This window comes from Saccoglossus kowalevskii, chromosome 7, assembly GCF_978046115.1.
Source record: "Saccoglossus kowalevskii chromosome 7, keSacKowa6.1, whole genome shotgun sequence".
Taxonomy (NCBI): Eukaryota; Metazoa; Hemichordata; class Enteropneusta; family Harrimaniidae; genus Saccoglossus; species Saccoglossus kowalevskii.
Window position 1 is genome coordinate 39,304,232 of NC_140647.1, and position 13,118 is coordinate 39,317,349.

A 13,118-nucleotide genomic window follows, 5' to 3' on the forward strand; every position below is an offset into this window, starting at 1 on the left:
TATGGTGACATGTGCAAACATTAGTAAGCTTTAAAGCACTAACATGTCAACATTCAGCAGTCTGTAATGTATGGTGACATATGCAAACATTAGTAAGCTTTAAAGCACTAACATGTCAGCATTCAGCAGTCTGTAATGTATGGTGACATGTGCAAACATTAGTAAGCTTTAAAGCACTAACATGTCAACATGCAGCAGTCTAATGTATGGTGACATGTGCAAACATTAGTAAGCTTTAAAGCACTGACATGTCAGCATTCAGCAGTCTAATGTATGGTGACATGTGCAAACATTAGTAAGCTTTAAAGCACTAACATGTCAACATTCAGCAGTCTGTAATGTATGGTGACATGTGCAAACATTAGTAAGCTTTAAAGCACTAACATGTCAACATTCAGCAGTCTGTAATGTATGGTGACATGTGCAAACATTAGTAAGCTTTAAAGCACTAACATGTCAACATTCAGCAGTCTGTAATGTATGGTGACATGTGCAAACATTAGTAAGCTTTAAAGCATTAACATGTCAACATTCAACAGTCTGTAATGTATGGTGACATGTGCAAACATTAGTAAGCTTTAAAGCACTGACATGTCAGTATTCAGCAGTCTGTAATGTATGGTGACATGTGCAAACATTAGTAAGCCTCAAGACACTGGCATGTCAGCATTCTGTAAGGTATGGCGACATGTGCAAACATTAGTAAGCTTCAAGACACTGACATGTCAGCATTCAGCAGTCTGTAATATATGGTGACATGTGCAAACATTAGTAAGCCTCAAGACACTGGCATGTCAGCATTCAGCAGTCTGTAAGGTATGGCGACATGTGCAAACATTAGTAAGCTTCAAGACACTGACATGTCAACATTCAGCAGTCTGTAATGTATGGTGACATGTGCATTCATTAGTAAGCTTTAAAGCACTGACATGTCAACATTCAGCAGTCTGTAATGTATGGTGACATGTACAAACATTAGTAAGCTTTAAAGCACTGACATGTCAACATTCAGCAGTCTGTAATGTATGGTGACATGTGCATTCATTAGTAAGCTTTAAAGCACTGACATGTCAACATTCAGCAGTCTGTAATGTATGGTGACATGTGCATTCATTAGTAAGCTTTAAAGCACTGACATGTCAACATTCAGCAGTCTGTAATGTATGGTGACATGTGCATTCATTAGTAAGCTTTAAAGCACTGACATGTCAATATTCAGCAGTCTGTAATGTATGGTGACATGTACAAACATTAGTAAGCTTTAAGGCACTGACATGTCAACATTCAGCAGTCTGTAATGTATGGTGACATGTGCAAACATTAGTAAGCTTTAAAGCACTAACATGTCAACATTCAGCAGTCTGTAATGTATGGTGACATGTACAAACATTAGTAAGCTTTAAAGCACTGACATGTCAACATTCAGCAGTCTGTAATGTATGGTGACATGTGCAAACATTAGTAAGCTTTAAGGCACTGACATGTAAACATTAATAAGCTTCAAGACACTGACATGTCAGCATTCTGTAAGGTATGGCGACATGTGCAAACATTAGTAAGCTTCAAGACACTGACATGTAAACATTAATAAGCTTCAAGACACTGACATGTCAGCATTCAGCAGTCTGTAATATATGGTGACATGTGCAAACATTAGTAAGCCTCAAGACACTGGCATGTCAGCATTCAGCAGTCTGTATGGTATGGTGACATGTACAAACATTAGTAAGCTTTAAGGCACTGACATGTCAACATTCAGCAGTCTGTAATGTATGGTGACATGTGCAAACATTAGTAAGCTTTAAAGCACTAACATGTCAACATTCAGCAGTCTGTAATGTATGGTGACATGTACAAACATTAGTAAGCTTTAAAGCACTGACATGTCAACATTCAGCAGTCTGTAATGTATGGTGACATGTGCAAACATTAGTAAGCTTTAAGGCACTGACATGTCAACATTCAGCAGTCTGTAATGTATGGTGACATGTGCAAACATTAGTAAGCTTTAAAGCACTAACATGTCAATATTCAGCAGTCTGTAATGTATGGTGACATGTGCAAACATTAGTAAGCTTTAAAGCACTAACATGTCAACATTCAGCAGTCTGTAATGTATGGTGACATGTGCAAACATTAGTAAGCTTTAAAGCACTAACATGTCAACATTCAGCAGTCTGTAATGTATGGTGACATGTGCAAACATTAGTAAGCTTTAAAGCACTAACATGTCAATATTCAGCAGTCTGTAATGTATGGTGACATGTGCAAACATTAGTAAGCTTTAAAGCACTGACATGTCAACATTCTGCAGTCTGTAATGTATGGTGACATGTACAAACATTAGTAAGCTTTACAGCACTAACATGTCAACATTCAGCAGTCTGTAATGTATGGTGACATGTGCAAACATTAGTAAGCTTTAAAGCACTAACATGTCAACATTCAGCAGTCTGTAATGTATGGTGACATGTGCAAACATTAGTAAGCTTTAAAGCACTAACATGTCAACATTCAGCAGTCTGTAATGTATGGTGACATATGCAAACATTAGTAAGCTTTAAAGCACTAACATGTCAGCATTCAGCAGTCTGTAATGTATGGTGACATGTGCAAACATTAGTAAGCTTTAAAGCACTAACATGTCAACATGCAGCAGTCTAATGTATGGTGACATGTGCAAACATTAGTAAGCTTTAAAGCACTGACATGTCAGCATTCAGCAGTCTAATGTATGGTGACATGTGCAAACATTAGTAAGCTTTAAAGCACTAACATGTCAACATTCAGCAGTCTGTAATGTATGGTGACATGTGCAAACATTAGTAAGCTTTAAAGCACTAACATGTCAACATTCAGCAGTCTGTAATGTATGGTGACATGTGCAAACATTAGTAAGCTTTAAAGCATTAACATGTCAACATTCAACAGTCTGTAATGTATGGTGACATGTGCAAACATTAGTAAGCTTTAAAGCACTGACATGTCAGTATTCAGCAGTCTGTAATGTATGGTGACATGTGCAAACATTAGTAAGCCTCAAGACACTGGCATGTCAGCATTCTGTAAGGTATGGCGACATGTGCAAACATTAGTAAGCTTCAAGACACTGACATGTCAGCATTCAGCAGTCTGTAATATATGGTGACATGTGCAAACATTAGTAAGCCTCAAGACACTGGCATGTCAGCATTCAGCAGTCTGTAAGGTATGGCGACATGTGCAAACATTAGTAAGCTTCAAGACACTGACATGTCAACATTCAGCAGTCTGTAATGTATGGTGATATGTGCAAACATTAGTAAGTTTTAAGGCGATGACATGTCAACATTCAGCAGTCTGTAATGTATGGTGACATGTGCAAACATTAGTAAGCTTTAAAGCACTGACATGTCAGCATTCAGCAGTCTGTAATGTATGGTGACATGTGCATTCATTAGTAAGCTTTAAAGCACTGACATGTCAACATTCAGCAGTCTGTAATGTATGGTGACATGTGCATTCATTAGTAAGCTTTAAAGCACTGACATGTCAACATTCAGCAGTCTGTAATGTATGGTGACATGTGCATTCATTAGTAAGCTTTAAAGCACTGACATGTCAATATTCAGCAGTCTGTAATGTATGGTGACATGTACAAACATTAGTAAGCTTTAAGGCACTGACATGTCAACATTCAGCAGTCTGTAATGTATGGTGACATGTGCATTCATTAGTAAGCTTTAAAGCACTGACATGTCAACATTCAACAGTCTGTAATGTATGGTGACATGTGCATTCATTAGTAAGCTTTAAAGCACTGACATGTCAATATTCAGCAGTCTGTAATGTATGGTGACATGTACAAACATTAGTAAGCTTTAAAGCACTGACATGTCAACATTCAGCAGTCTGTAATGTATGGTGACATGTGCATTCATTAGTAAGCTTTAAAGCACTGACATGTCAACATTCAGCAGTCTGTAATGTATGGTGACATGTGCATTCATTAGTAAGCTTTAAAGCACTGACATGTCAACATTCAGCAGTCTGTAATGTATGGTGACATGTGCATTCATTAGTAAGCTTTAAAGCACTGACATGTCAATATTCAGCAGTCTGTAATGTATGGTGACATGTACAAACATTAGTAAGCTTTAAGGCACTGACATGTCAACATTCAGCAGTCTGTAATGTATGGTGACATGTGCAAACATTAGTAAGCTTTAAAGCACTAACATGTCAACATTCAGCAGTCTGTAATGTATGGTGACATGTACAAACATTAGTAAGCTTTAAAGCACTGACATGTCAACATTCAGCAGTCTGTAATGTATGGTGACATGTGCAAACATTAGTAAGCTTTAAGGCACTGACATGTAAACATTAATAAGCTTCAAGACACTGACATGTCAGCATTCTGTAAGGTATGGCGACATGTGCAAACATTAGTAAGCTTCAAGACACTGACATGTAAACATTAATAAGCTTCAAGACACTGACATGTCAGCATTCAGCAGTCTGTAATATATGGTGACATGTGCAAACATTAGTAAGCCTCAAGACACTGGCATGTCAGCATTCAGCAGTCTGTATGGTATGGTGACATGTACAAACATTAGTAAGCTTTAAGGCACTGACATGTCAACATTCAGCAGTCTGTAATGTATGGTGACATGTGCAAACATTAGTAAGCTTTAAAGCACTAACATGTGAACATTCAGCAGTCTGTAATGTATGGTGACATGTACAAACATTAGTAAGCTTTAAAGCACTGACATGTCAACATTCAGCAGTCTGTAATGTATGGTGACATGTGCAAACATTAGTAAGCTTTAAGGCACTGACATGTCAACATTCAGCAGTCTGTAATGTATGGTGACATGTGCAAACATTAGTAAGCTTTAAAGCACTAACATGTCAATATTCAGCAGTCTGTAATGTATGGTGACATGTGCAAACATTAGTAAGCTTTAAAGCACTAACATGTCAACATTCAGCAGTCTGTAATGTATGGTGACATGTGCAAACATTAGTAAGCTTTAAAGCACTAACATGTCAACATTCAGCAGTCTGTAATGTATGGTGACATGTGCAAACATTAGTAAGCTTTAAAGCACTAACATGTCAACATTCAGCAGTCTGTAATGTATGGTGACATATGCAAACATTAGTAAGCTTTAAAGCACTAACATGTCAGCATTCAGCAGTCTGTAATGTATGGTGACATGTGCAAACATTAGTAAGCTTTAAAGCACTAACATGTCAACATGCAGCAGTCTAATGTATGGTGACATGTGCAAACATTAGTAAGGTTTAAAGCACTGACATGTCAGCATTCAGCAGTCTAATGTATGGTGACATGTGCAAACATTAGTAAGCTTTAAAGCATTAACATGTCAACATTCAACAGTCTGTAATGTATGGTGACATGTGCAAACATTAGTAAGCTTTAAAGCACTGACATGTCAGTATTCAGCAGTCTGTAATGTATGGTGACATGTGCAAACATTAGTAAGCCTCAAGACACTGGCATGTCAGCATTCTGTAAGGTATGGCGACATGTGCAAACATTAGTAAGCTTCAAGACACTGACATGTCAGCATTCAGCAGTCTGTAATATATGGTGACATGTGCAAACATTAGTAAGCCTCAAGACACTGGCATGTCAGCATTCAGCAGTCTGTAAGGTATGGCGACATGTGCAAACATTAGTAAGCTTCAAGACACTGACATGTCAACATTCAGCAGTCTGTAATGTATGGTGATATGTGCAAACATTAGTAAGTTTTAAGGCGATGACATGTCAACATTCAGCAGTCTAATGTATGGTGACATGTGCAAACATTAATAAGCTTTAAAGCACTGACATGTCAGCATTTAGCAGTCTGTAATGTATTGTTACATGTGCAAACATTAGTAAGCTTTTAAGCACTGACATGTCAACATTCAGCAGTCTGTAATGTATGGTGACATGTACAAACATTAGTAAGATTTAAAGCACTAACATGTCAACATTCAGCAGTCTGTAATGTATGGTGACATGTGCAAACATTAGTAAGCTTTAAAGCACTAACATGTCAATATTCAGCAGTCTGTAATGTATGGTGACATGTGCAAACATTAGTAAGCTTTAAAGCACTGACATGTCAACATTCTGCAGTCTGTAATGTATGGTGACATGTACAAACATTAGTAAGCTTTACAGCACTAACATGTCAACATTCAGCAGTCTGTAATGTATGGTGACATGTACAAACATTAGTAAGCTTTAAAGCACTAACATGTCAACATTCAGCAGTCTGTAATGTATGGTGATATGTGCAAACATTAGTAAGCTTTAAAGCACTAACATGTCAACATTCAGCAGTCTGTAATGTATGGTGACATGTGCAAACATTAGTAAGCTTTAAAGCACTAACATGTCAACATTCAGCAGTCTGTAATGTATGGTGACATGTACAAACATTAGTAAGCTTTAAAGCACTAACATGTCAACATTCAGCAGTCTGTAATGTATGGTGATATGTGCAAACATTAGTAAGCTTTAAAGCACTAACATGTCAACATTCAGCAGTCTGTAATGTATGGTGACATGTGCAAACATTAGTAAGCTTTAAAGCACTAACATGTCAACATTCAGCAGTCTGTAATGTATGGTGACATGTGCAAACATTAGTAAGCTTTAAAGCACTAACATGTCAACATTCAGCAGTCTGTAATGTATGGTGACATGTGCAAACATTAGTAAGCTTTAAAGCACTGACATGTCAGCATTCAGCAGTCTGTAATGTATGGTGACATGTGCAAACATTAGTAAGCTTTAAAGCACTGACATGTCAGCATTCAGCAGTCTGTAATGTATGGTGACATGTGCAAACATTAGTAAGCTTTAAAGCACTGACATGTCAGCATTCAGCAGTCTGTAATGTATGGTGACATGTACAAACATTAGTAAGCTTTACAGCACTAACATGTCAACATTCAGCAGTCTGTAATGTATGGTGATATGTGCAAACATTAGTAAGCTTTAAAGCACTAACATGTCAACATTCAGCAGTCTGTAATGTATGGTGACATGTGCAAACATTAGTAAGCTTTAAAGCACTGACATGTCAACATTCAGCAGTCTGTAATGTATAGTGACATGTGCAAACATTAGTAAGCTTTAAAGCACTGACATGTCAACATTCAGCAGTCTGTAATGTATGGTGACATGTGCAAACATTAGTAAGCTTTAAGGCACTAACATGTCTGTAATGTATGGTGACATGTGCAAACATTAGTAAGCTTTAAAGCACTAACATGTCAACATTCAGCAGTCTGTAATGTATGGTGACATGTGCAAACATTAGTAAGCTTTAAAGCACTGACATGTCAACATTCAGCAGTCTGTAATGTATGGTGACATGTGCAAACATTAGTAAGCTTTAAAGCACTAACATGTCAGCATTCAGCAGTCTGTAATGTATGGTGACATGTGCAAACATTAGTAAGCTTTAAAGCACTAACATGTCAACATTCAGCAGTCTGTAATGTATGGTGACATGTAAACATTAGTAAGCTTTAAAGCACTAACATGTCAACATTCAGCAGTCTGTAATGTATGGTGACATGTGCAAACATTAGTAAGCTTTAAAGCACCTACATGTCAACATTCAGCAGTCTGTAATGTATGGTGACATGTGCAAACATTAGTAAGCTTTAAAGCACTGACATGTCAGCATTCAGCAGTCTGTAATGTATGGTGACATGTGCAAACATTAGTAAGCTTTAAAGCACTGACATGTCAGCATTCAGCAGTCTGTAATGTATGGTGACATGTGCAAACATTAGTAAGCCTCAAGACACTGGCATGTCAGCATTCTGTAAGGTATGGCGACATGTGCAAACATTAGTAAACTTCAAGACACTGACATGTAAACATTAATAAGCTTCACGACACTGACATGTCAGCATTCAGCAGTCTGTAATATATGGTGACATGTGCAAACATTAGTAAGCCTCAAGACACTGGCATGTCAGCATTCAGCAGTCTGTAAGGTATGGCGACATGTGCAAACATTAGTAAGCTTCAAGACACTCACATGTCAACATTCAGCAGTCTGTAATGTATGGTGACATGTGCAAACATTAGTAAGCTTTAAGGCACTAACATGTCAACATTCAGCAGTCTGTAATGTATGGTGACATGTGCAAACATTAGTAAGCTTTAAAGCACTAACATGTCAACATTCAGCAGTCTGTAATGTATGGTGACATGTAAACATTAGTAAGCTTTAAAGCACTAACATGTCAACATTCAGCAGTCTGTAATGTATGGTGACATGTGCAAACATTAGTAAGCTTTAAAGCACTAACATGTCAACATTCAGCAGTCTGTAATGTATGGTGACATGTGCAAACATTTGTAAGTTTTATGGCATTTTAAAATTGTTAATATTAAATTGATTCCTGTTGTGTGCAGTCACAATTTCATAAATAGTTCAAATGTGTTTGGTTACCTAGGTGATGAGTTGCCTGTTATACATGCTGGTCCAGTAATACAACGTGAGTTAATAGGTTTCTCACTAGAAATGTACCTTGGGTACCTTTGTGACAATACCTTCAATTCTCTAATTTTAGTGAATATTTCTATAATTGTTGGTAAAAAGGCTTTTTTGAGTTTTTATTGAATAGAACTAGTCAGATTTCTTTGATATTGTATGTGTGTATTTCAAACAGAAAAGCTGTATGCACATTTATATTAATTTATTTTTCTGCAGATTAGTTGGGTGCAGTTATTTAGCACCAAATACAGTCATTTGAATATGTTAAAATTCTACTAAACTTACTTCTGATTGGTTGTTGCTAAAATTATCACCCAATACCTACTACCGAGTATTACAATTACACTGAAAGCTCACTTAAATTTACCATCAAATGACTACTACTAAAATTATTACCAAATTCCAATTCTGAGCAAAGCTAAATAAAGTACCTAATATACTATTGTTTTTTTTTTTTAGAATGTTGTGTATATTCATCAAATGAGGTGATTCAAGATACTTTTTCGCAAGAAGAGACAATCAAAGGCAGAATAAAATCTCCTTATTATCCAAATAAATATCCATCTAATCTAATATGTACTTGGCTGGTATCCCCTGGTGAGACTACTATTGGTATTTCCTTCAATAATGTTGATGTCATGGATGATCAGTTGACTGTTTATGATGGCAATGGTGTTGAGTCAGTGGTGTTGTGGGACTCAAATGACCAAGTGTCCCAGCGTAGAAAACGTTATGCAATGCAATTCATCCAAACAATGAGCAATGCTGTCATCATAACATTTGTTACAAATGACATAAATGAAGGAAGTGGCTTTGACATCTCATATGAGAGTGATTATATTGGACCAACAACACGTCCATCAATTGTAGTGTATATTGTCATTGCTGTAATCCTAGTCATCATTGTATCTACATCGATTATCGTTTTCTTTCTCATCAAAAGATACAAAAGTAAAAGGTAAGTTTTTATGCTAGTTTTGCTCATCAGCTTTTTATTTAATAGACCAGAGAGAGATCATTATAGCTGTATATTTAATAGACCAGAGAGAGATCATTATAGCTGTATATTTAATAGACCAGAGAGAGATCATTATAGCTGTATATTTAATAGACCAGAGAGAGATCATTATAGCTGTATATTTAATAGACCAGAGACATATCCTTATAGCTGTATATTTAATAGACCAGAAAGAGATCATTATAGCTGTATATTTAATAGACCAGAGAGAGATCATTATAGCTGTATATTTAATAGACCAGAGAGAGATCCTTATAGCTGTATATTTAATAGACCAGAGAGAGATCATTATAGCTGTATATTTAATAGACCAGAGAGAGATCCTTATAGCTGTATATTTAATAGACCAGAGAGAGATCATTATAGCTGTATATTTAATAGACCAGAGTGAGATCCTTATAGCTGTATATTTAATAGACCAGAGAGAGATCATTATAGCTGTATATTTAATAGACCAGAGAGAGATCATTATAGCTGTATATTTAATAGACCAGAGTGAGATCCTTATAGCTGTATATTTAATAGACCAGAGAGAGATCATTATAGCTGTATTTTTAATAGACCAGAGAGAGATCATTATAGCTGTATATTTAATAGACCAGAGAGAGATCATTATAGCTGTATATTTAATAGCCCAGAGAGAGATCCTTATAGCTGTATATTTAATAGACCAGAGAGAGATCATTATAGCTGTATATTTAATAGACCAGAGAGAGGTCATCATAGCTGTATATTTAATAGCCCAGAGAGAGATCATTATAGCTGTATATTTAATAGACCAGAGAGAGATCATTATAGCTGTATATTTAATAGACCAGTGAGAGATCATTATAGCTGTATATTTAATAGACCAGAGACATATCCTTATAGCTGTATATTTAATAGACCAGAAAGAGATCATTATAGCTGTATATTTAATAGACCAGAGAGAGATCATTATAGCTGTATATTTAATAGACCAGAGACATATCCTTATAGCTGTATATTTAATAGACCAGAGAGAGATGATTATAGCTGTATATTTAATAGACCAGAGAGAGATCCTTATAGCTGTATATTTAATAGACCAGAGAGAGATCATTATAGCTGTATATTTAATAGACCAGAGAGAGATCATTATAGCTGTATATTTAATAGACCAGAGAGAGATCCTTATAGCTGTATATTTAATAGACCAGAGAGAGATCATTATAGCTGTATATTTAATAGACCAGAGAGAGAGATCATTATAGCTGTATATTTAATAGACCAGAGAGAGATCATTATAGCTGTATATTTAATAGACCAGAGACATATCCTTATAGCTGTATATTTAATAGACCAGAAAGAGATCATTATAGCTGTATATTTAATAGACCAGAGAGAGATCATTATAGCTGTATATTTAATAGACCAGAGACATATCCTTATAGCTGTATATTTAATAGACCAGAGAGAGATGATTATAGCTGTATATTTAATAGACCAGAGAGAGATCCTTATAGCTGTATATTTAATAGACCAGAGAGAGATCATTATAGCTGTATATTTAATAGACCAGAGAGAGATCATTATAGCTGTATATTTAATAGACCAGAGAGAGATCCTTATAGCTGTATATTTAATAGACCAGAGAGAGATCATTATAGCTGTATATTTAATAGACCAGAGAGAGAGATCCTTATAGCTGTATATTTAATAGACCAGAGAGAGATCATTATAGCTGTATATTTAATAGACCAGAGTGAGATCCTTATAGCTGTATATTTAATAGACCAGAGAGAGATCATTATAGCTGTATATTTAATAGACCAGAGAGAGATCATTATAGCTGTATATTTAATAGACCAGAGTGAGATCCTTATAGCTGTATATTTAATAGACCAGAGAGAGATCATTATAGCTGTATTTTTAATAGACCAGAGAGAGATCATTATAGCTGTATATTTAATAGACCAGAGAGAGATCATTATAGCTGTATATTTAATAGCCCAGAGAGAGATCCTTATAGCTGTATATTTAATAGACCAGAGAGAGATCATTATAGCTGTATATTTAATAGACCAGAGAGAGGTCATCATAGCTGTATATTTAATAGCCCAGAGAGAGATCATTATAGCTGTATATTTAATAGACCAGAGAGAGATCATTATAGCTGTATATTTAATAGACCAGAGAGAGATCATTATAGCTGTATATTTAATAGACCAGAGACATATCCTTATAGCTGTATATTTAATAGACCAGAAAGAGATCATTATAGCTGTATATTTAATAGACCAGAGAGAGATCATTATAGCTGTATATTTAATAGACCAGAGACATATCCTTATAGCTGTATATTTAATAGACCAGAGAGAGATGATTATAGCTGTATATTTAATAGACCAGAGAGAGATCCTTATAGCTGTATATTTAATAGACCAGAGAGAGATCATTATAGCTGTATATTTAATAGACCAGAGAGAGATCATTATAGCTGTATATTTAATAGACCAGAGAGAGATCCTTATAGCTGTATATTTAATAGACCAGAGAGAGATCATTATAGCTGTATATTTAATAGACCAGAGTGAGATCCTTATAGCTGTATATTTAATAGACCAGAGAGAGATCATTATAGCTGTATATTTAATAGACCAGAGAGAGATCATTATAGCTGTATATTTAATAGACCAGAGTGAGATCCTTATAGCTGTATATTTAATAGACCAGAGAGAGATCATTATAGCTGTATATTTAATAGACCAGAGAGAGATCATTATAGCTGTATATTTAATAGCCCAGAGAGAGATCCCTTATAGCTGTATATTTAATAGACCAGAGAGAGATCATTATAGCTGTATATTTAATAGACCAGAGAGAGGTCATCATAGCTGTATATTTAATAGCCCAGAGAGAGATCATTATAGCTGTATATTTAATAGACCAGAGAGAGATCATTATAGCTGTATATTTAATAGACCAGAGAGAGATCATTATAGGTGTATATTTAATAGACCAGAGAGAGATCATTATAGGTGTATAGTTAATAGACCAGAGAGAGTTCATTATAGCTGTATATTTAATAGACCAGAGAGAGATCATTATAGGTGTATAGTTAATAGACCAGAGAGAGATCATTATAGCTGTATATTTAATAGACCAGAGAGAGGTCATCATAGCTGTATATTTAATAGCCCAGAGTGAGATCCTTATAGCTGTATATTTAATAGACCAGAGAGAGATCATTATAGCTGTATATTTAATAGACCAGAGAGAGATCATTATAGCTGTATATTTAATAGACCAGAGAGAGATCCTTATAGCTGTATATTTAATAGACAGGAGAGAGATCATTATAGCTGTATATTTAATAGACCAGAGAGAGATCCTTATAGCTGTATATTTAATAGACCAGAGAGAGAGATCATTATAGCTGTATATTTAATAGACCAGAGTGAGATCCTTATAGCTGTATATTTAATAGACCAGAGAGAGATCATTATAGCTGTATATTTAATAGACCAGAGAGAGATCATTATAGCTGTATATTTAATAGACCAGAGTGAGATCCTTATAGCTGTATATTTAATAGACCAGAGAGAGATCAT

General features: G+C 35.4%; 1 protein-coding gene across 1 annotated transcript in view; it reads left to right on the top strand.

The window, feature by feature from the left end:
* The window catches only part of LOC100372750 (uncharacterized), a 130,905-nt gene that overhangs the window by 84,250 nt on the left and 33,537 nt on the right, over positions 1-13,118 (top strand). Inside the window, exons 26-27 of the mRNA XM_085501554.1 lie at positions 8,488-8,529; positions 8,988-9,486. Coding sequence (XP_085357680.1) covers positions 8,488-8,529; positions 8,988-9,486 — 541 coding nt within the window. The remainder of the gene's footprint in view (positions 1-8,487; positions 8,530-8,987; positions 9,487-13,118) is intronic.